The 23,617-nt window shown below is 56.6% G+C and overlaps 1 protein-coding gene across 1 annotated transcript in view; it reads right to left on the bottom strand.

The window, feature by feature from the left end:
* Nucleotides 1–23,617, bottom strand: part of USP36 (ubiquitin specific peptidase 36) — a 29,073-nt gene extending 5,456 nt beyond the window's left edge. The window contains exons 1-14 of the mRNA XM_090291860.1: nt 23,555–23,617; nt 21,279–21,449; nt 19,060–19,321; nt 18,370–18,591; nt 12,833–12,943; nt 12,146–12,248; nt 7,666–7,733; nt 7,114–7,184; nt 6,503–6,585; nt 5,433–5,544; nt 4,296–4,436; nt 3,669–3,769; nt 2,761–2,899; nt 500–1,171 (exon numbers count right to left, since the gene is read on the bottom strand). Of these exons, the coding sequence (XP_090147986.1) occupies nt 500–1,171; nt 2,761–2,899; nt 3,669–3,769; nt 4,296–4,436; nt 5,433–5,544; nt 6,503–6,585; nt 7,114–7,184; nt 7,666–7,733; nt 12,146–12,248; nt 12,833–12,943; nt 18,370–18,591; nt 19,060–19,312 (2,076 nt within the window). The 5' untranslated portion in view covers nt 19,313–19,321; nt 21,279–21,449; nt 23,555–23,617. The remainder of the gene's footprint in view (nt 1–499; nt 1,172–2,760; nt 2,900–3,668; nt 3,770–4,295; nt 4,437–5,432; nt 5,545–6,502; nt 6,586–7,113; nt 7,185–7,665; nt 7,734–12,145; nt 12,249–12,832; nt 12,944–18,369; nt 18,592–19,059; nt 19,322–21,278; nt 21,450–23,554) is intronic.

The raw sequence follows: 23,617 nt of genomic DNA, 5'->3' as shown, positions 1-23,617 counted from the left end.
AATATGAGGGGACAAAAGGAGAAAAAAGGGGGGTAGTGAGGGGTGGGGGATGGTAGAAGAAGAATCAGAAGTGTTTTTGGTTAGAAACAAAAAGGAAAAAAGGAAGGAAATTTCAACAAAAATCCAAGCATGACCATTCCACCGTGGAGCTTTGTGCTACACACAGGGGGGCCAGCCGCCATGTCCTCGGGCCCTGTGTCCTGGGACACCCCATGCTTGGCGCTCCCCACGGAGCCCACCACCCCGGGCCCTCCCTCTGCGGCTCCTTATTTCCTCCACAGACAGCAGGTAGACCTGCTGTCCCGCCCCAGTCACGTGCAGTGAAATCTGGAAACCGAGGGCCCTGAACCCGTCTTATCCCGGGACAGCCCCTCTGATCTGCAGGTGCCCAGGAAGGCCCAGAACCACCTGCTCCTCCAGACCCCGGGAGGCCCAGCGTCCCCCTCCCCCACACCACAGCCTCCTGCCACTACCAGCAATGAGACTCCCACACACCCACCTTCTTGGCCGAAAGGGCCAGTTTCTTGGCTGGTGGAGGAGACATGGCATGTGTGGGCTCCGCGGTGGCATTGCTCAGGACGGGGGACCGTGGCTTGACCGCCTTCGAGTCTTCACCAATCGGCAGTGCCCTGTGGGGGCTGGCCGTGGGGCTCCTTCCCTGAGAGTCACAGAAGCGGGTGGCTCCACTCCGGGGGGTCAAGGGGGACTGGGCAGGGTCGCTGCCGGCCGAGTGCTCGGGGCTGGAACAGCTGGAGTGTCCCCTGTCGAGGACGGTGCCCCCGAGCCCACGCCCGTTGGCAGCCGCTGCAGCCGGAGGCTTGGGTGAGGTAGAGAGGATGGCGGCCCTGCTGTCCCAGGAGCTTGGCCTGTGGCTGTCGCACCTGCCGCCGCTCTGAGCGCTGGCACCATGGGGCCCCTGAGAAGTTTTGAGGGGCGGGGAGGGGTGCGGCTGCAGGGGAGCCGACTTCTTGACTTTCTTTCCAGGCTCATCCAGAATGGTCGGCAGGGGTGTGGGTGTTTTGGAAAGTCGGGGGGAAGGGGACCCCAAGAGCGACTTGGGAGGAACATGTCCATTCTGAGGCTTCGGGCCCGACAGGGAGCCGTTCCTGGACACGGGCACACCCGTCTCTTCGCTGGTCTGCAGCTTCCTCACCGTCGCTGGGTCCAGCTTCTGAAAGACAGCCCGCAGGGGCACGATCAGACCCTCCGGCAGGAGAAGGTGGGCTGTGGCCCCCGCAGGCCCCCCGTCGAGCACCAGGGCACCTTTACGGACACACGGTGAAGACACTGCTCCTTCTCTGAACTATTTCACCTATGGGTGTGTACCTTTGTGATCACCTTTACCGGGAAAGCAGTACGTTTTCATTGAGATTTCAGAAACACAAAGAAGTATAGGGGACAAGTCCCGTCACTTAAACATAACGACTGATGAACGTACTGGGGTTTTTCTCCTTGGGGGCTTTTCTTCTGGGATGCTGGCCACACAGGGGACGCCAGGTGGTCTCACCCGAGCCTGAGTTCATGCTCTCCTCCTGTCGCTGCAACGTCTGATTGGCTCCCATCTCATTGTGTTAACAGTTTACTAGGCAACACCGTCTCCAAAATCAACAAAACCACAGGAAGCACCTCATCTTCCCCCTTCACAGACTCATTACAACCACGACCCTGTGTCTAAGCCACCAGCTCTGTGTTTAAATGTCCCCCCCCCCCAACCCCCAGGCCTGATTTCAAACTCTTTTTACCATTTCAACCATCCCAACTAGTTCCAGGCCTTGTGGAGTCTGTGCTTAAAAACTATTTGTTGAAGGAACAAGCAAAAGACTGAATCTTTCCCAGTATTAATATTCCATGCTAATTGTTAAGAAATGGAATGACTAGGCTCTACATATTTTCCTGAATTGAGAGTCATGCTGACAAGCTGCATTGACTCTACTACCGGCAAGTATTTCTTTTTCAAAAATTTGCTAATTGGATACTAATTTTGGCTCTCATCATTTTAACATTGGTATCATTTGCATAGGCAACAGAGTGATTTTAAGTCACTTGAATGTCTCTCTCTCTCTGTATATATATATTTCTGACCATTTGAGCAAATTTGACACATAACACCATTCCCCCCTAAATACATCTGTGGGCCCTGCTAGGAACAAGGGCACTCTCCTACCGTAACCACAGCATAACGACTACATCAGGAAACTAACATGAGTATAAACTACCCACTCTCAGTATTAAAATGTGCTGACAGCCCCGGCCAGGTGGCCCAGCTGGCTGGAGTGTCATCCCGTGCACCAAAGGGCGTGGGTTTGATCTCTGGTCAGGGCACGTACCCAGGTTGTGGGTTAGACTGCCCCCTGGGGCGCCTAAGGGAGGCAGTCAATGTTTCTCTCTCTCAAATCAATAAACATGTTCTCAAGTAAAGATTTTTAAAAGAGAAAAAAAAGTGAGGATAAAACATATTTTTTCCCAGATGCTTGCTCAGCAAGCCTGTCACTATGCTCCTGCATGGCAGCTGATCTAAGACGGGGACACACCGTGACTTAGTCTTGATTTGCTGGGTCACACTGTCCCCGCCTCTGCTCACCCAGTGGCAGCTGATGACCAGCTTAAGAGAGAACCTGGCGACAACGGGACAGTCTGCCTCTGCAACCACTGGGCCAGGCGCCCAGCATGCTGAGCTCTGGGGCCTCCAGGCCCCGCCCGAGAGGCACAGGCGAGGCAGGACGGTCTGCTCTGCAAACACTGATCCTTCTGAAGAAGTACCTTTCCAATCAGCGGGGACGAAGCAGCCCCATTGCTAATACTCTTCTTGACGTGGTCGGGACCCACGCCGGGACGGCCGCTGAGGGAGGAGCCGGTCCTGCAGATGGAGCCCTCGGGACCCCTCTTGGAGCCTGGAATTCTGCCAAAGGAAGCAAACAGGCCAGGGGGTTCTCTTACCACAGCTACAAGCATATTACAGAACCGTGTGAGAAGGAATCAAAATAAATTACAATCAAGGCTACGGTTCTGTTAAAAAGGACAATGAAAGGGAGAAACGGCCAGAGGACCCTGACCCTCCTAACGTGCAGCTCTGCAATCGCACCCTGCCGTTAAACCCGCACGAAGCTCTCACACAGCTCGGACGCCGGCTCAGTGTAAGCAGGGAGCAAACTGTAGCCAAGGCTCTTCCGGGAACAGCCTCGGGTACCAGAGAGCCAGAGACCCCTCCAATGCATCACCCAAACTCCGTGCAACGTGCACGAAGCCCCAAAATCGCCTCCAGTCTCCACGCCTCCCAAACCCCAGGTCGGTGACAACCAGCCCAAGAAAAGGGACCTCCCAAAGGCGCTCTGCCCCAGCGCCCCCACCTCGCCTCCTCCCTCCCGAGAACCGACTTCCTTGCCCACCGTGATCACTCTGCGCACAGGTGGAGGGGTGCTGGCCAGCCCACACCTCCGATGTGGGGCAGTAAGAGAACAGGTAACTTCCCTATGCCACTTCCAGTCACCTCAATGGCAGGCGACAGAACCCTCCTCTGACCTTCCCAGAGGCTCTGGCTTTTACTTAGGAGCCAGGGGACCCGCCCACGCCCACGGCTGGCGGAAGAGAGCTGCTCGGGCTCCTCCTTCGGGGAGTTCCCGGGCGAGCGGCAGAGCAGAGGGAGGTGGCGGGAGGGAGGGGTGCGTTACCGCAGGTAGAAGAGCACGTAGGCCTGCTGGTTCAGAACCACCTTGATGTTGCTGGAGTGGACCAAGGAGTCGTTCATCTGGTACCACTGCCCACTGCTTGCCTGGAGCAGCACAGGGGAGACAAAACAAAACAAAAACCTAACATCCCGTAACCCTTTCTAAAAAGGGAATACAAGACCCGCTGCTCATCGCCCCACACGTGCACGAGCTGATTGAATAGCCATGATTCCACACTAAAATGTCTCATGTTCGTCCCGCTCTGAATGGGGCCCCACAGTGTGCTGAGTCCCCTTCATCCTGGGGCCAGGGACCTGAGCTTTCCCTTCTGCAAGACACATCCGCAGCTGTGATCAGCAAAGCATCTCCCACCAACGTTCGGCCTCCCCAAGGCATCTCCGGGGTTCTAGGCCAGGGCCCTGGAAGCAGCTCCCTACCCCCTCCCAGAGCCCCACCACAAGTCCAAGAATATGGCGGGTCCCAGTGGGAAGAATTTTAGAGGTGTCTCTGCTCTCCACGCAGAGGCAACACGAGGACCCAACGCCACTGCAGAACAGGGCCACCCTTGCACATGGGCAAACCCGCCTGCCAGCCTGCCCCCCTGCCCCCCGATGCCAGCACACCGCTGACCTTCACGTAGCAGTAATAGTGCCCGGCGTGGCAGCTGTAGCCGGAGTGGACCAGGACGGCATACAGCCCGTACATGACAGGCTCGCCGCCGCTCTGCGACATATACGGGCGGATGTTCAGGAATTCCGGATAGCCCACATCCTGTTTGAAAAGCCAAGCGAAAGGCGATTAAAACTCACCCGAGAGAGAGAGCCTACTCGCCCTCTCTGTCCCTAGTGCAGACAATGCTCGCGTCAGCTGGCCCTGCACAATCCAGGCAACTGGGCACGCAGCCATGCTGGGGGGAGCCTCCCTCAATCCATGACTGGAAAACACAGGGCAGAGAAGTGTCTTTTCCCTAAACGAGAAGAACTCCCAGTCCTCCCCGCCTCTCTACAGGACCAGTGCCGGGGAGGAGGATGGGACAGACGTGGGTTCGGGTCTTCAGGAACAAAGGTGCTGGCTCCATAGAGCGTTAATTAGGGAAATGCTGATCTAAGCAAGCCCCCACTACTGCCAGTGAGGAACCTGAGGCCCAGACAGGTGCCTTGCCCCAAACCATGCAACGAGGCTGCAACAACTAAGAACAGATCTCTAGACTTTTATGCAGCAGGACATCTGTTAAAATGCCATTGTGTAAAAAGTAAATTTCATTCTATATTCTACAGAAAGCCACAGCATATAAGTGCACCTGTTTTAGACACAAACAGGACATGGAGGATCAGAACTGCAGTCCCATGTTCATCATACTTATTCTTTAAAAAAACATGTTGTACTTATTCGTTCTTAGAGAGAGGGGAATGGAGGGAGAAAAAGAGGGAGAGAAACATCGATCAGCTGTCTCTCACACACGCTCTGACCAGGAATCGAACCTGCAATTTCTCACTTTATGTGATGACACCCAAACAACTGACCCATACCAGTCAGGGCCACCATACTTATCCTTAAGTAAACCTTGACCTTCCATACCAGTAACTCCCCAAGCACAGGCAGAGATTGGGGAAAAAAATATAGTAAGATAGTGGTTCTTGAACTTGACTGTGTGTAATGATCACTGAGGAACATGCAGACCCCGGGCCCCGTGTTCCAGAGACTGGAATTCACTGGCTCCGGGGAGGAGCCCGCCGAGCTGGGGGAGAAGCCTCGGTGAGCACTCACCTTGGTGATCTTCCCCCCGCTGAAGTTGGCGAAGCGCTTGAGGGAAAGGGTCAGGACATTGGACGTCCTGTGGATGGTGAAGCGCTTGCTGGCGGGCACCTTCTTCTTGCACCTGAGGGGGGGCGGGGGGGGGGTGTCAGCTCGTGTCCAAGGAACTGTCCTCACGCTAGGGGGACAGTCACACTGCGCTGTACCAATAGGTCGTCTTAAATGCACTTGTGCCTCCTGCATCCCTGACACCAAATCAACCTGATGGAAGGACAGGAAAGCTATGGCAGGGAAATGGATGAGCACAAAAAGAAAGCACTTTCCCAGCTGGGACTGAGATTTATGAAAAGCAACTTCGGGCTAATGTGGCACATTACAGCGAAAGGGAAGCGTGTGGCGGCGGGACAGCCGGGCAAGCAGGCCTCGCTGCAAGCGAAGCCAGAGACAAGGGACCGCAGGGGAGAAGAGAGGCAAATGGGTGGGCAGCTCCCAGAGCACAGGGGGCGGGTGTGGGGGCAAAAGGCAGTGTTTCGGCGCAGAATGGTCAACCCAAAAAGCAGAATTGAGGAAGCTGTTCTTTGCAGCTTTTAAAGGACCTAAACGTAAGGTGAGAAACACACGCACACACAGAGACTGCATGACCCCCGACAGAACGGGGTCAGAGCGACGCCGGCTGAAGCGGAACATGCCGTGGAAACTTAGGACCTGGAAGCTGCAGGACAGGGCCATCTGAGAGGCGGGTGGCAGCACGGCCTCCGCAGCCCACAGCCGTGTGCGCGCCCCCGAGCCCCGGCTTCCTCATCCCAGGGCCTGCGACGCGTGCGCCCACGGGAGAGGCGCCTGGAATGGCACAGTGAGCGCTGTGGGAACGCCAGCCGTCCAGACCACGGCTAACACTCTGTCTGTGTTCTGGAGAGGCTTATAGTTGGAAGACATACAGACGGCATGCAAGAAATGTGAGCAGGGTCACCTGCGAGGGAGGTGGCCGGGAGGGGACGACACACAGCAGGGCCAGGTTAGGTGACTTCTCTATGTCTCTCTGGCTGCCCTGGTCTTTTGGCCATGAGCAAAACGAAACTTACTTAGCGCACATGTAGGCATTCTCTCCACTCAGGACATCTGGCTTCACGAACAGCTCCAGAGCACGCACAATGTTCACAGCTTGCTGAGGAGGACAGAATGAGGACCAGAATAAACAGCAGAAGGAAAAGGCTCACTCCAGAAATGCCAAATGTAAGGTCTTTTTCAGGCTGAGGCAGCAAAGCACACCACTTCACTTGCATAAACACTGGCCTACTAGCTGCCACCTTCCGGGACTCAAAACCTATCATACAGGAACGGGGGAGCCAGCTGCCACCCTTCTGTCCCCATGGATGAGGAATATAAGGCAGAGGCTGACCGCTGGGTCTGCTGAGCCTCAGGCCAAGACGAGCGCCCCAGGCCGCAGGAACAGCCCGTCACGCCTCAGGACACACAACAGCGCTTCATCCTTATTTTTTAAATGGAAGGAACGTGCATAGAAAAAAAAGACTAGAAAGAAATAGGTGACAATGACCGTTCCCACTCTAAGGCACAAGGATTCTAAGTATTTGTGCCTCGTCTCTGTGGATAATACGCCCTCGTGGGGGTTTGTGGTTCAGGGATTCCCGCCCCTGCCCTTGGGTCCTCACACGAACACAACCACGCTCTGTACCCGGATCTCCAGCGCCACGTCCAAGTAGGGGTCGTAGGTGTCTGAGACACTCTTGCACACCGAGCACTTCACTGCGAGGGAACAGAGAGGAGGTGGGGTGTCCGCAGGTGCCCCTGGCGCACCGCCCCCAGCCCAGCACCCCCAGGTGCCACAGTCCTAGAACAGGGAGGTCTTCTCGGCAAACCACCCCCTGAGATCCTGGCATCCAGAGAGAGCTCACTGACACCCAGAGTTCACAAGGAGACGTATGTCAAACCCAGTGCCGCCCAGAGAGGGGTCGCCTTCCCACATGAGGGACTAAGGGAGTCAAAGGAAAAATAATGCCACCCTCATTCTACAGAGGCTTGATGTTTTGCTGCAAACTTCCTCCCGGGAAGTGTGCCCATCAGGCAAAGCGAGGGGCAAGGGCGCAGATCAGAGCCCAGACTCTAGGCCTGGGGGGCCTGCCAGGGCTCCCCGCCAGGAAAGAGCCCAGCCTGGGCGCTCGCTCTTAGCATTTCCTGGTTATTACTAGTCCTTGCCGAGAAGTGGCAGAGAAAAGTCTCCACTTACCACGCGATCTGAGATAGCCTCCAAAAATCTGATGGACCAGAGTAGTAGCCTGCGTTTGACGATCCAACCTGGAACGGAGGCCATAGCCTTTGAGCGGATGACGGGATGTAGCGGAGCAGCGCCTGCAGCCCTGCCCGCGCCCCTCCCGCTTCGCCGCCGTTCACCCTGGGTTTCAGCAGGACCACAGCAGTGCCTGGGGGTCTCTCCGCACCACACTGCTCCACACCGCCCACTCCCCACAGCTGCCCCTTAGGCCTTCAGGACCCCCTTCTGTCCCTCCCAACAGGTAACCCCGTGCCACCCTCCCACCTGTCCCCTGGCCCGCCTCAGCCCTGATGGTCACCGCCTCCTCTCGATGAGACACATCAGCCTCTTACCTGGGACAAAAGTCCCACTGGACGGCCCTTTTGGCAGGACAGCAGCGGTCTCGGGAGTGGCTCAGGGTCAGGCACACTCCAGCCCGCTCACTAACTACAGAACGCGGAATGCGGCGTCTGGGCGCCGCTGCTATTCGTATGAGGAAGGTTCTGGAAGCAACGCGCCACACCTAGCCTCTGCTCCCGGTTTTCACTTGCTACCCACTGAATCAGCCTGACTCACCAAGACCTCCAGGACACAAGTCCAGTTGGCTTTAAAGACTCTGCATGGAGCACGGCAGCAGTGGACAGTGTGGCCCACTCCCTCTTAGGACAAGTGTCCCGTCCACCTGGCACCTGCCCCAGCTCCCCAGGCACGTGTGGGACTCCCTGGCTGGGGCTCCTCTCACCACATGCAGCCACCCCCGCCACCTGCAGAGCGAGCTGACGGGCCCCTGTCTCTGCCTCCTGCCCAGTCCTGTGACTGTGACGGCACGGCTGCCAGGCTCAGGGAGCTCACTAAGGAGAACAACTCCGAAACGTCTGGGCGGCCAACGGTCACCAGATTCTCATTCTGCAAGGTCAGGAAATGGAAAGCAAACGGCTGCCACCGACAAGCACCGCTGATCGTCAGAAGAAGGGATGCTGAGTTCCAACAACCATCAAGGACACGAGTGACCCAGGGTGGCTACCTGTGATGGCAGCTGTCCCCAGATGACCTGACAAAGTGGGCCGGACCCAGCGAAGAGAACCACAGAATCCTCTCTCAGGACAGCCTGACACAGAGGACGCTCATGCGTTCAGTCTCTTGTAAGCAGGAAACTGCAGCCAGATTCCGACAAGCTACCTTAACGACCCCACTCAGCCTTGCTCAAGAGCAGGGCCAGAGAAAACCGAGCAAGGGAGAGACGGGAGCCATAGGAGGCCTGATGCGTCACAGAAAAGTCCCCTGTTGGACCACGGAGGTCCACCAAGTGCATGGCTCTGAGACTCCGGCCACCAGGATGTGGCTGGGGAGGTGGCCCAGAGATGGTGACTCTCAAGCAGAGGCAGGTGGGCAGGCGGGCTCCCCAGGCAACCCCGGGGGTGAAGGACAAGAAAAGCAAAGGGGCACCTGAGGCCTGAAAAAGGATGACAATATGCTGCCCCCAGCCAGCGGCCTCCACTTCGGAGTGCAATGCCCCGGACGGGCAGGAGGGGGCGCCCGGGCTCACAGCTGTGCCAGTCCCCAAACTCACGGGACCCACGAAAACAGCCAAAATCTATGAAAAACCAGAAGCAAACACTTACCTCGTCAGATGAAAATCAGCCCCCAGAAAACAAGCACAAAGCAGAAGAAAAGAGCAACACAAAACCCCAAGCTGGGCACCAGCATTTGGCGACATGAAAACCCCCTTGAACAAGAAACTTTAAAACTAGAAATAAAAGCAGCAAAAAGGAGAAAGTTAATTAACTCAGGAAACATGTAGAGAATAGAAAAAGAATCAGTTCAGAACGGTGCCCAGTGGAGAAGAGAGTCAGAAAAACCCAGTGCTGAGGCCGCCAGGGGACCCGAGCGGCACCGCTTCGGAGGGCAGAGGGAAGGCAGGCAGACAGGGACGCCTGGGACCTCGACCAAGTAACACGGCCTCACACAACACAGAAATCTGGCACACAAGAAAAATCCCCAGATGTTAAAACAAGGCCTTCCACACAAGCGAACAAAACTGACACCAGGCTGTGCTCCTGAGGTGACGGTCTCTGTCCCCGGTGACAGGGTGAACTGGAAAACTTCACAGGGAAGCCACGTCGGGGGGCACGCTGCACTGATTGCCGGCGTCGGCCTGACTCACTGCGGCTCGTTTCTAAAGCACGACCCCGGAGCAGAGCTGACCCGGGGCGGGGGCTCAGACACCAGCTGCCTGCTGCCGATGCCGACCACCAAGGACACGTTCCTGTCCACACATTTCCAGACGCAGTCTCCACCAGCCACCCTGTCACCCGTCAGGTACCTGGTATCTGGGAAAAGTGTCCAATAACAATCAGCTCCAGGATGTCCCTAGGGAGGCCATCAGACTGTAAAGAATTAAAGAAGATCCTGAAGGCCTCTGAGCACAAGATCAAACACTAACATCACAAGGCAAGAGAGGGCACAGGCCTTGGGCTGCTGGACCTCCTCGCAGCCCAGCCTGGGGAGGCCTGCGGGCTGAGATGGAAGCAGAGGCGGGGACCAAATGTGGGGGGACACACACAAATCCTGTCTGTTCCAACAAAGTAAGGAACAACGCGACCAAGATTTAAGAGTAGAAGGAGGAACAAAACACAGGTCTTCCTAAACACCAAACGGGAGCTTGGAATAGACAAGCAGAAACAGATCAGGCAGAGAAGGAAACACAGCCAATACGCTTTATGTAATTATCATAAAACAAAATCGAAAGGCCAAGTCAAGACCAAACTTCAGCCATGACAATCAATGTGAAGGGGCTAAACCTGTCTATAAAAGAAACAGATTCCCACCTGGCTCACATGGCAAGGTGAACCTCAGGCACGCCGAGGGCACAGCACCTTCAAAGGGGCGGGCGAAGGGCTGCCGGGCCATCAGGGGCAGGGCTGAGCTCCTGACAGGCACGGAGACCAGCCCAGCGCATCACCTGTGACGCCGACAGCTGCCGATCTCCACGAAGGCGTGCGGGTTATGAATGTCTAACCACAGCCACCTCTGTAACGCAGCAGCGGCGGGAGGCGCGGGAAGACGGACACACCATCCATGGGGGCCGGGAGGGAATGAGGGTGCGTGGCAGCAGGCAACGCAGGCCAGCGGTGCGCGTCCCACAGCCAGACACACGGGCACGCCCCGTCGCAGCCGTGTAGGCAACGTTCACAAAGGAGACACCAGGAAGCTCCAAGAAGCAGAAACGTAACACGCTGCTTGCAAGTTCAAAGTGGAAAAAAAGGCCCTTCCACCTGCCCATTAAACGGGACACGTCACTCTGTGCAAAGCTCACACCTGTGCCGACCCATTTTCTCTCATTTCACTACAGACCGGTAAGAAGCTTCCCCAGGAACGGGTACTCAGCAGGTGTCCCACTCCTCCAGCATGGGTGCCTGGCCACGACTGGCCCACCTGACGCGAGCCCTCATCGCGCCACCAGCACCTGCCCAATTCTGCGCCCCACACCGTGCACAGCTCGCCACACCTACCTGCTGCCTGGATTGCACACCTGGAGTGCCCCCACCCTCAGCCCAAACCTAAAACTCACCCATCCCCCTCTTCTCCCCACCCCTCCCCAATTCTCCTGCCTCCAGACAGGCTGGCTCATGTGCCTGGCATGGGGTCAGCGTTAGCTAGTTCCGGTCCTAAGAGCTCCCAGGTAACCCCGCCCACTGCAAACATGCTGCACCCACCTGCAGAACAAGGGGCCACACCCTTACCCCACCTGCCTCTGCAGGCCTGCCCGCCCGCCCGCCTGCCCAGGGCCCAGCCACATTCCCGGGAGGCCTCCTGCGGGAGAGGGCGAGGGGCACGGGTGCGGGGAAGGCTCCCGGGCAGCTCCCCGGGGCCCCCACCACAGCACCAACACATGCTGCCCAGCTCAGGTGCTGCTTCCAGAGTCGGCCTCAGGCACCAGGCACAGGACGTGGTTCCTGTCTAGTTTCTCTTGTCTGAACCCACAAACCAGGAATGACACAAAAGCTTCGTGACAATAACAGTTTCGCAAAAGGCCACAAGTCATCAACGTGTCACATGCTTTCAAATTTAAAGTTAGGAAAACGGTCACTGGGCAGAGAACATGTCAAAATTTATCCACTTCCTATGCCCAAACTTTCCTGCACGTTCTCAAGCTCTTTCACAGAAACTGTAATTCCTACCACCCAGGCTCTACATCAAAGTAACGGGGTGATTTAAAAAAGACAGGAAACCCCCATAGTGAAGGCACCAAGATCTGCTGAAGCCACCCCTCCACTGAGATGCGGGGACAGAGTGTGGCCACCACCTGGTCCCGGCCACGGCACCCTGGGCTAAGGGGCTGGTACCGGGGAGACCTTTCCCAGGAAGAATGTGCAGTCCTTGGTCGGGGACCTGGGCACAAACAGGTGCAGAGGAGCCCCGGGGGCGCCTGCGACACGGGAAGGTGGGCGCGTACTTGGCACAGCCGCTCAAGCAGGCCTTCTGCATGGCGTCCACGGTGTAGCGCAGGAACTCGTGCGCGTCCTCCTGGTTCCCGAAGCGGAAGTGCCGGGCGATCTCTGAGGCGGGAAGAGGCAGCCATCAGACGTGGGGGGCCCTCCTCCCTGCTGACCCAGGCCCACAGCAGGCTCTGCGAAGGCCAGGGAGGGAACGAGCCCCCCCGCCCTGCACTGCCGGCCACCCCGGCTCCTCGGGGCAGATTTTCTCAGGGAGACGAAGGGCTCGGACCCTCCGCGCTGAATGGAGAGCACAGCCGCCTCAGGGCACCTGCACTGCGGCTGGGAAGCCACTGATGAGCCGGTGTTCCCAGAGTGGACATGATACAGATGGGTCACAGCTCCACCCCACGCGGGTTTCAAACGCCAGGTGGGAGGGACACCTGACTTGGACAGCATGCGGTCACTGGCAGAGGAGGCCTCACCTGCCCACGCACGACACCCCAGCCCCCAGCCCGGCTGACCCCCATTATAAAGCCACCCCCACAGACTCTGGCCACAGCAGCCTGGAAATGGCAACCCCCTCACTGGGCACTGCCAGCCAGACACACCAAGTCACTGGCCCACGAGGTCCCAGGGCGCCTCCTCCCTCCTCCCTCCCAGCACCCACTACGGAGCCAGTGGGCAGCAGGTAAGGATCCACTTACTTCTCAGGTCTCGGATGAAGGACACGGGCTTGATGGCGTTGCCGCTATTGGCGAAGGCCTGGGTGATGTGGTTCTGCATGACGCACAGCATGCAGAAGCCTCCCTGGTGACCTGTAGAGGCACAAGGTGGTGACGTAAGGGAACCCCCCCCCCCCCATGACAGTGGAGCCAGAGGTCCAGGCCCTGCGGCAGCTCGCGACCCATGTGTAGGCGGGCATTGGGGCCACGACCTACCAGGGGCTATAACCCTAACTCCCCCATGACCCGGGGTTCATGCTGTTGCCCTCTGTCGGCCCTTCTCAGAGTTCTTCAGTGTACGTACTTACACAAAGGGCAAGACTGACGGTCAAAGTGAAGTTCAGGGAGATGGGTTCTCTCACTTCCCAGCTGAATCACATGGCCAACAGGACAGAACATCTGGGGCTACCTAACACCCCTCAGTCTGCTCTGGGGCTTCTAGAAGACCCCATTGCTCCGATCAGGCCTCAGGAAACTTCTGTGAAGCCCCATGTGGGCAACACGTCCAATCTGCGGGCCACCCACCCTTGCATACAGTGCCGGACTGCAGCCCTGCCGGGAGACAGCCCGGGGATGCACCGGTGGCAGACTATGACCAGGCGGTGGCAGGAGCTGATCCCCCACAGGCCGAATCCTTCCACCAGGCGCCACAGGAAACTATTTGTTTGTTCCTCCCCAGGTATTAGGCCACTCATATGACTTACCTTTATTTAAATACAAAGAGAAGCAGAAAGACTATCCCACCCCCCAGCTCCACGCCATCTTAAGATGTTTCCCAAGTAAAATGCTGGTGCGACAGCTCACCAACCCTCCCATCCCTTCCCAACCCCATTCTCCCCACAACCATCAGAGAGAACCACTGGCCTGAGCCGGGGCTCCACTGTCCATGAATGTCCCTGGTATACGAATACACGTGCATACCCCTAAACAGTAACTGTCCCCGCAGCTGCGGGCAACGCTTCCTTCCCACTGACCGGAACCCGCGGTGCGTGTCATCCCGCATCCCACTGCCTAATCCCGCCAGCACGTGCCCGGCCCTCCCCTACCCCAGAGAGCCTCTCAGAGCAGACGAGCAGAGTCCACGACACAGCCCTGCTAGGGAATGTTAACCCTCCTTTCCCCGCTGTCACGAACCACGCGGTCCTGGATGACCCTGTGCCCGTGTCCTCGTGTGCATGTGTGACCTTGTCTCCAAGGGCAAGCGTGTCTCCTGTCCAGCATTACCTTTGCAGACAGACCCAGCTCCTAACGCCAAAGTCAACACTAATCAATCCTCCCCATCAGTAGCTCCAATTACCCAGTTTTCTAGACCCACCTCAAAATCGATAACTAAACAGCACGCAGCCTGTTCAGTGCATCCACAAAAACGCTGTATTTACAAACAGAAGAGGGCACGTGTCGGCAAAGGTGTGGAGACACTGGAACCCCTGTGCCCTGCTGGTGCGGATTTAAAACGCTGCAGCCGCTCTGAAAACCAGTTGGCAATTGCTCAAAAAGTTAAAAATAGAATTCTCACGTGACCCAGCAAGTCCATGTCTGGATACATACACACAAGAGCTAAAGACGAAGGGCAGGGTCTGGAAGAGGTATGTGCACCCCCGCGTCCACAGCGCCGTCCTCAAGAGAACAGGCGCAGAAGCAGCCATGTGCCCGCCGACAGGCGTGCGGACTGGAACCCCCGTGGCACGCGCGCAGCGGAATACTACTCAGTCCTGAAGAGGAAGGCAGCCTGGCACCTGCTACTACAAGGATGGACCCGGAGGACGCTGTGCCCAGTGACGTCAGCCAGGCCCAAAAAGTCAAATCCTGTGCGATCCCACTTACGTGAGGCCCCTCGAGGAGCCAGATTCATGGAGACGAAGGAGAGGGGGGCACCAGGGGCTGGGGGGAGAGGGGTGGGAGTGAGAGTTTCATGGGGACAGAGTTTCCGTTTGAGAAGACAAAGCTCTGGAGACAGAGGAGGTGCCGGCTGCAACACAGTGTGAGCGGGCTTACTGCCGCTGTACCCCGACAACGGTGCATCTCCTGTGTGTCTACTGGACACAAAAGGTTTTCCTCTCAGTAACTAACATACTAGTGTTCACACAAAAAATTCTTCTTGGAAGGACATACAAAACCCGTTCGTGTGGTGGCCTTTACATAAAGAGGAGGCTTCTATTTTTCCTGGCTCTTCTAAACATATCCATTTATTAATTTCATTAAAAAAAGGAGAATGGTGGAGAGGCTCAAATTCTGGCAAAAAACGACGGTACTGAAGATAACTTAAACCTAAGCGTTAACAAATACTGAACAAAGAACCCCATTTTCAGGCTCTAACTCAGGTCGAGACATTAAATGTGGTGCGGGAATTAAGCCTCTACTCATTACGTAAGATGCTGCAGAACATTCGCCTGAAAAGCATCCCTCTTATTAAATAGGGCAAGTGACATTTCAGTCAGAACTACTCGAAATAGGGTTTCCCAAATGCCTGGAAACACAGAGTAAGTGTCATGGGGACAAACAGGTTCTTCAGCAATGCAGAAACACACAATGTAATGCCGTGACTTGGGACTTTGCTGCTTGAACTTGGCAAGAATGGACCAAGGACAGGATGTAACCCTCCTGGGAGCCAGACTGTTTCCTTCTTGCTCTGCCTGGGTGCAGGACCTGCGCACGGCACTCCGAGGCCAGCAGGCCTTGTCAGGTTCAGGGGACACTGCTCAGCACCCTTGAGAATCCTCACACACCTGTTCAGGAGGGGGAGGCCAGGCCAGGCCCACCGAGGCGTCTGATGTTGTCGTCCTCTGAGAAGGCTAGGCTGGTCACTCACGAAGCAGAGGTCTCCTTCTACCACCCGGGGCGGGGGGGGGTTGGGGGGGGGGCCCTGGCTCCTCCAGCTCACACACTGGCTCCCAACAGACTGCCACTTACGTGGGCTCCTGGTTTACACGTAGCAGAGCTTTTCTGTACAACTGCTGGGTAATATATGATTTGAAAGATAATGTCAGGTTGTTCTCCATAATACGCTGTCCTCAACGTGGCCAACAGGTTCTGAGACGTGAAGCAAAATGACGCGTAACAAACCCAAGTTCACTGGAGGCTAACGAGGACCTGCCGGAGTTATGCCCCTTCAGCCCAGAAGGACACAGGTCTGCTTTCATTGATCCGCACCCTCCCACACCCGGTGCTGATGGACTCCCACACCTGCGCCCTCCCAGGGTGCAGGGTCCCCCCTCGTCAGTAGGCGACCAGTGAGGCGGAGCATCTCTCCCGATGCTTCTTGGCCAGGAGTTTCCTCTTCTGTAAGGTGCCTGTTCATGATTTTTATCTCTTTTTAAGTTACATGGTCTCTTCCTTGTTGGTTCTGTAGTTCTTCACTTATTCTCGGTACCGATTCTCTGTCTCTGTGACCCAGGTTTTGTCTCCCGATCTGTGGTTCCCCACTGGCCAATTAACGTAGGGTTTTTTCATGGATGGAAGTTCTTAACTTTCAGGCGGCTGCATTTATTAGTGTTTTCCATCATGGCCTAGCACTTTGAGTCCCGAGTAAGAAATCTCCCCTCCCAAGGTCACAGAAGTATTTGCCCACGGTAGTTATAAAAGCATTACGTTTTACTTTGGATACTAAGTTTTCAGTCCTTTGTGCATGTATATGCCGTATTATGGGGATCTTACTCTATTTTTCCCACATGTAAAGCCGAGGTTATTTTTTAAGGACTGTTTATTTAAAGTGGAGACATATGTATACACGTGTATGAAAAACTAGCATGTTAACGCCACACTTGCGAATAAGTGTTTCTGGGCTCTGTTCTACTCCGCCGGTCAGTTTCTCTCCCTGGCCCGATACTACAACGTGTTCGCTTCTCCCCCCACATGGAAGACTTCAGGGTGGGGATTCTTCTTCAGAAGTGCCTTGGCAGTTTTTGGTCCTTTGCTTTCCTCGTCCATATAAACTTGAGAGTCGGCTGGAGTTACATTAGCTACCTTTGCTAACATGAAAGCGGGGAGAGCCGACATCTGCAGACCGGTGAGGCCTCCCTCTGGGCAGGCACCTGCCTCTGTAGGTAGGTGACCACGTAACATGCTTCGGCGACGGTTTTCCACATAACGCCTTGGTGAATTTCGGTCTATACACCTTATCATTTTTATTGCTATTATAAATTATTTTATACTAGCAATTTTTTCACAACTTGTTTGGGGCAGAGAAATCCAACTAACTGTGTATACTGATGTCATAGATCTGGTCAGGTGGCCAACTTTCTGTCTATAGATTCTTTTGCTTTTCTGTGCAGGAGCATGACAATAGTGGCACTCCCTCCTTCTTCCTCCCGTCACTGCATCTCAGACAGAAGTGGTAACTGTGACACCCTTGGTTCACTGCTCAGGTCAAAGGGCATGCTTCCAGTGTTTTCCTCCTTAGATGCTGTTTTGTAGTGTTTTCCTTTAGCATGTCAAGGAAATTCCCTTCTGTTGCTACTCTGTCTGCTGAGAGTTTATCGTAAAATATTTTTTGGCTTCTATTTTCAGGTGGCTTTTCTCTTTTGATCCGTTCAGTCAGTCAGAGTCATTCAGACAGTGAAACAGGCACTCACACAGCACACACTCTGTGCCAGGCACGGCCCGAAGCACTTCATGTGCTGCAGGGGCGCCCCGCAACTCTGCGAGGGAGAAGGGGGGCCTGCTTTGCCCGTGAGGGACAGGAAGCTCTGAGCGGTCAGGTGGCCTCGAGGGCGTGGAGCCAGGATGCGGAGCCCGGGGAAGCCCCACAGTGTGGCCCTGAGACCCTGCGAGGAGAACAGCCTTGCACTCCTAAGACAAACACGCTCTGCTTGGTGCTTAAAAGACTACTGAGTTTGTTCGGACTTCGTGTGAATTTGACATCTATGTTCTCAAATAAGAGACTGAAGTTGTTTAATTTTGTTATCCAAGCTGTAAAACCCTCATGGAATGAGCAGGGGAGTCTCTGCTCTTTTTCTATTCTCCAGAAGAGTGTATGAAGCATTGGAATAATCTCGTTCTTAAAAACCTCAGAAAACTCACCTGTACATCATCTCAGTCTGGGGTTTTCTTCAGGGAAGGTTCTGAACCACTGATTTTGTCTCTTTGTTGATAAAACACTGGTATAACGGGCATATAAAATAACCGACTCTGCGTACGGAGGGGCAAAGGGAGGCTTACAGCTGTGACGCAAGGCGCGGTTTATTCGTGTGTTATCATTTACTTGTTACTGTTTCACTTTCCCGACGAACAACCATAAACCTGCCTTCGTCCCACCCTGTGTCTGGGGACACCTTTTGAAAACCCCTTTTTCTGTGCAGGCAGCGAGTCTCAGAAAAGCCTGGAGACCGTCCCTCTGCCGGAGCGACTCGCTCTCGCACCCTGTCCTGCAGGGGCACGACTGAAGTTCAGTTTTGTCAGGCATCGGGTGCCGCGAACCTCCCCCCTAAGTCGGCTCCAGGCCGCACGTGGGCTGTGTAGTTCGCAGGCCGCCAGCCCTGGGGACCCCGAGCCCCCTCCGCCCCCTCCCCGCGGGCACTCACAGTTCCGCGCGTGCTCCCTGGAGAGCAGGTAGTTGGCCAGCGGCGGTGTGTAGGTCAAGCACTGCACGGTGGAGTTCAGGAAGCACGTGTTGCCGAGGTTGTGGAGGCCGGCGCCCACGCGGTAAACGCGCTCCCACTTCAGAGACAGCCGCTCCACGGGAAAGAGCACTTTCTGTGGGGCGGGGACCCCATCTCCGCCGCTCTCATACACGCCCTCGCTGCCTGAGACACACGGATGAAAGGAGGGCGACGTCAGGCTACGCACGGGCAGACCACAGAAGGAGGTCGCCGATGGGCACGGAAGGGTGACTGTGTCCCCATGTCCTGGAAGTTCCCAGAAAGCCCAGGAGAAACCCAGCCGTCCCACGGATCCCCCAGATGGCGCAGGCCTGGAATCCAAGGCCCCCTCCATGGCTGAGAGGACGAGAGGGAGGACAGGCCGGGGGAGCGAGGCCCTGGCCCTGGGCAGCGCCCCTTGGGTCCCAAGAAACACACAAGTTCCAAAGCAATCTAAGGATACAGATCTTTCCGACCAACCCCACGCCGTTACTTCTACAACTAAAGTCCATGGACCTCACGTCAAACTCTGACCACGTGCCGCTTTGGTCCCCACTGGTCAGTCAACGTTTCGTCACCCACTTGGTCAACACACAGCGAAGCCCGCTCTGCCCGCAAAGGACATGCCTGTACCCTGTCTCCTGGCCTGCGGCTCGTCGGCACTCCTGTGGCGGCCGGCCCCCTCCGTTCTGGGGTTCAGCAGCACATATTTGCTCTTTAGGGACTCCAGCTGACAGGAGAAGCTCTTGCTGGCCGGCTCGAACTCGATCTTCTGGAGAAGAACCTTCTTGGCCGAGGAGGCCAGAAGCCGCCCCAGCTCGCCGTCGCCGGCCGAGTCCTTGCGGCCCGGTTTCAGGGCCTCCTTCAGTTTATCGACGATGGGCATGGTGCATCACTGCGGGGACAAGGAGCACAGAGCAATGAATAACCGGGCCCCGGACGGAGCTCTTCTCCCAAAGCCGCTCTTTGGTCATCACGGACACCAGCTACCATGAGAGCCCCTCTGGGCGGCCGCCAAGCCCACACAGGAAGGGGGAGATGTGGGGGCCCTTTAGTAATCACAGGGACACTGGTGTCCATGGGGCTCCTCTCAAAAGGACGAGCTGCCTCCCCGAGAGCGCCGCACAGACAGGAGCGGCACCCAGAGGCCAGGTTGCCTTGGGGTGCGCGTCACTTCCACAAGTGACGGCGGCCTTGGTGCTGGGGGCAGTTTCCTCTCCAAAGGCGCCCATGTGGTCCTAGTGTCTGCTCAAGGCCAGGGCAACCCCAGTGCTTATAAGACCCTCTGGTCACACACCTAAATCCACGCAACAAATAGTACGGCAGGGCAGAGCAACACGTCTGTCCGCCCAGACCCACGCTCTCCGAACCGCAGGCCGCGGGCCACACAGGGCCACTCAACACGCGGGAGGCGGCCGCGCCAGACAGACGTGCTGTGGTGTAACACGCACACCAGATTTCGAAGGCTCCGTATGAGAACGTAAAATACCTCAGTGATTCTGCTTATAGGCTGAGCAGACATTTCACACGTGCGTATCAGGTTAACTAAAATGTGCTGGGAAACTTAACTTCACCTGCTTCTTTTCACTGTTAACGTGGCTCCTATAACACTTTAAATTATATCCGTGACATGCATTATTGGGCAGTGCTCGTACAAATCATCTTTTTAAAGGCGAGGGAGCCCTGGCTGGGCTGGCTCAGTGGATCGAGCGCCGGCCTGGGAAGTGAGAGGTCGCTGGTTCAATTCCCAGGCAGGGCACGTGCTGGGTTGGGGGTCAGGTCCCCGGTTCAGGGGTGCATGAGAGGCAACCAGTTGATGTTTCTCTCCCTCTCTTTTTCCTTCTCTAAAAATAAACAAATAAAATCTTAAGAAAAAAAAAATTTTAAATAAAAGTGAGGGAAGGAGACAAAGCACAGTGACAGGCCCAGAACAGTCAACACAAGATGTTTAACTTAAGCAAAGTGGAAGTGGCCGCTCTGGAACGTGGCAGGCTATATGAACTCCAGGGTCAATCGCTGGGACTCCCCTAGGTCTCCTAGTCTTTGTAAAACAGAGACAAAAATAGGTGAGGGTGACATCAGTGGGACGACAAGCCCTGGCTGAGGCCGAGTGCCGGCGCTGGCGAGAGGGAGGACACTGGGGGGCAGCCCCCGAAACGAAAGCCAACAGGAAACCCGTCACCCCGGACGTTCGCTCTGGCTACAGCCGCCTACCTCTTCTCCCTGTCCCCGCCTCTCACCTCGGCGTCCCAGCGGAAGATCAGGGCTACCTGAATCGCAGTTAGAAAAATATGTCCCTTAAACTGCTCACTCTGGTCACAAAAAACGGTGACTCCCTCGGGTCCCTGGCCACCCACTGGCTACAGGTGCACCACCTTAGTCAGGTGGACTTCAAACCTCTGCTCTAGTGAAGGGGTCATTCAAATTTACTGTTACGAAGTATCTAACTTCATACGTGGATCAAGTTTGTCTTACAAAATGTCTGTAAAATACAGACTTGTAAAACTTATTTTTTTAATCCGTTTTTAATCCTCACTCAAGGATTTTTATTTTTATTTTTATTGCTTTTAGAGAGACGGAGGAAGGAGGAGAGAGAGAGAGGGAGAGAGAAACATGGATCGGTTGCCTCCCAGACGTGCCTCGACCGAGGACCGAACCTGCAACCTTTTGGTGTGTAGGACGATGCGCCAACCAACGAGCCATCTGGTCAGGGCGCAAACTTATTTTTGAGAAAGCAGGCACAAGCCCTTTGATCTGAGGAAATAAAAGCACCTCCCATGGAGGGAGCCACCCAAGAGCAGCAGCGCTGGGCCCCGGGCAGCGGGGGGTACGCAGAAACCCCAGCGGCTTACCTGGGCTGTGTGGGCTCGGGCGCCCCGCTGCCGCAGCATGGGGTCAGGCTCTCCGCCAGGCAGGGCGCGTCTGGGGCCGGTCCCTCACCCGCGCGCGGCTCCTCCTCTTCGGTTCTTAAGCTCTTAAGTCGCCAAAGCCGCAAGCGTGTCCCGCAGGATGGGAGTCAGAAGCTGTGGGATACACAGAGCGTCCCGTGAGGCCGGCTGTCTCCCACGGTCTCGTCAGCCCCACTCCGCAGTGTAGGACGGAGCAGGACGGCCGAATGCCAACGGGAACCAGCCTGCCTTGGGGCTGGAGAGACAGTGACAGCGTGGATCTGGGAAGGGGTGGGAGGGGGGCCTGAGTAACCGGTCACACATTAGTTCACAGGCACGAGTTGAAAACACGCCGTTTGCTCTATATTGAAACATCCGTGTCGGTGCCAAGACCAGTGCACAAGCGAACAAAAACTTCCCCCCAGTTGCCAGTCAGCCCCAGCCTATGAACGGCATTCCGAACAGAAAGAGGCGACAGATGATGACCTCCAACATCCAGATTTCGTGAAACAGTGAGACCCTCCCCCAAAACCCAGTCGAAGGAAAAATACGAATTGCCAAATTCTCCCTGCTCAGTGTGGGTTTCCCCCTTTAATGGCCACCCGTGATCACTGATTACATAAAATTGAGATACTTTAAAACGTGTTCGTGTGAAAATGCTCTGACATACACAACGTGGCGAGAACGACGCGGCGAACCCCCTCGCCCCCTTATTCAGTGTCAACAATTGTTACTTTGCAGGGCCATCCTGACCCCTCTCCTGTCCCCGCACACGTCACCGCAAATTTCACGTACATCATGTCTGCTCCCCGCCAGCAAAAGCTGATCAACACCAAACCAAAACCAAAACTCCCTCCAGTGTCCCTGCTGCCGTCGAGACTCACACCTCGTGGGGGACAGGTGGGAACTTGGTCCTGGACCGATGCGAAGGGTGAATGTGTGGGAACTGCGCAGCCAGAGGGCGAACAGACCTTGGGAGATCTAACCCAACCCCACGGGAGGCAGGTAACTTACAGGGCACCCCCCCCCCCCAGCCCACTTCTCGACGTGGAGTCAGATTTTGAACAAACACCATTTTTCTAGTTCTGACAGAAACGTCAACCTCTATGTCATCAGTTTCCCCGGACACAGCCAACAAGAACGTGGAAGTGATTTCTCGTGGAGGTGCCGGAACCCACGGAAGAACGTCCTTGTGTCCCCAGCACGCCCTTTGACACACAGGCTGGACAAACACGCTTCAGACCCCGGCAAGGCCCAGGAAGGGCCGCACTCCTCCTCCGGGCACTTTTCTGCCTCCGAGGGTGCGCAAGCAGGGCGCCCTCACACCCAACGCGGCGCGCTCCACGCGAGCACCCTCCTTCCCACCCCCGATGAACCGCATGAAGGCTCACAGGGTGACCCACGTGCAGGCGGGGAGGAGCCTCAGATGCGCCCGAGCCAGGCTGGGCCTCCCTGGGGCGCTCCTAGAGGGGCCTCCAGGCGCTTCCGCAGCGCACCAGCCCCCAGAAAGCCGCGCGCCCCTTTCTGGGGGGCCCGATTCTCCGCATCCCTTACAGAAAGTCTATTTTAGGGTGCTACTCTAGCTACGCCCGCAGGGGAGCCCCAACGGTACGCCACCGAACCCACACGCACCGTAACCCCGGCGGCGACCACGAGAACGGCCCCCTACCTTCTCCGAGCGCGCGCCCTTCCCATGTCGCTGACTGATGAGACACGAACACGCCCTCAGCCCTGCCGCCCGGCGGGACGCTCCGCTCCCGGTTCTGACTTGAGCCACTTCCGAGTAAGACTGGATGATGCGTAAAGGGCGCTTCTGCGCCTACCGACTGTGCCCAACAGCGACGCAGGCCACTGACTCCTTCCCCGCCCGGGCTCCCGCGGGGCAGCTCTCCCCTCCACCGCCGCTCGGGGTTCGCGGGGACTGCAGAGTGGACCCAGAGCCTCCCTGCGGATCCCCGAGCCCGTCGCGGGCCCTGACCGTGGACTCAGGAACCCTCACGGACACGCGCCTACGTTCCCCCGCGGACCCACGAGCCCCATGCAGACCGCGCAGCCCCGGGCCCTCCCCGCGGACCCGGGAGCCCTCACGGACACGCGCCCGCGTTTCCCCGGAGCGTCCCCGGGTGCGCCCGCGGAGGGCCGCGGCTTCCTACGCAGCAGGCCCAGCGGATGTCCTCCCCTTGGCGGGATGTGCCGCCTTCCCCTGACCCACGCGCCTCCCAAACTCGGCCCCATCGTACCCGGCCCTCGGTTAGCCCGTTGCAGCCCGCGGCGCTGGCGTCCGCTCGGCCTGGGCCCCGCAC

The sequence above is a fragment of the Furipterus horrens genome, unplaced genomic scaffold, assembly GCF_987537825.1.
Source record: "Furipterus horrens unplaced genomic scaffold, mFurHor1.1.pri manual_scaffold_11, whole genome shotgun sequence".
In the NCBI taxonomy this organism is placed as follows: domain Eukaryota; kingdom Metazoa; phylum Chordata; class Mammalia; order Chiroptera; family Furipteridae; genus Furipterus; species Furipterus horrens.
This window is presented reverse-complemented; position numbering and strand designations above follow the sequence as displayed.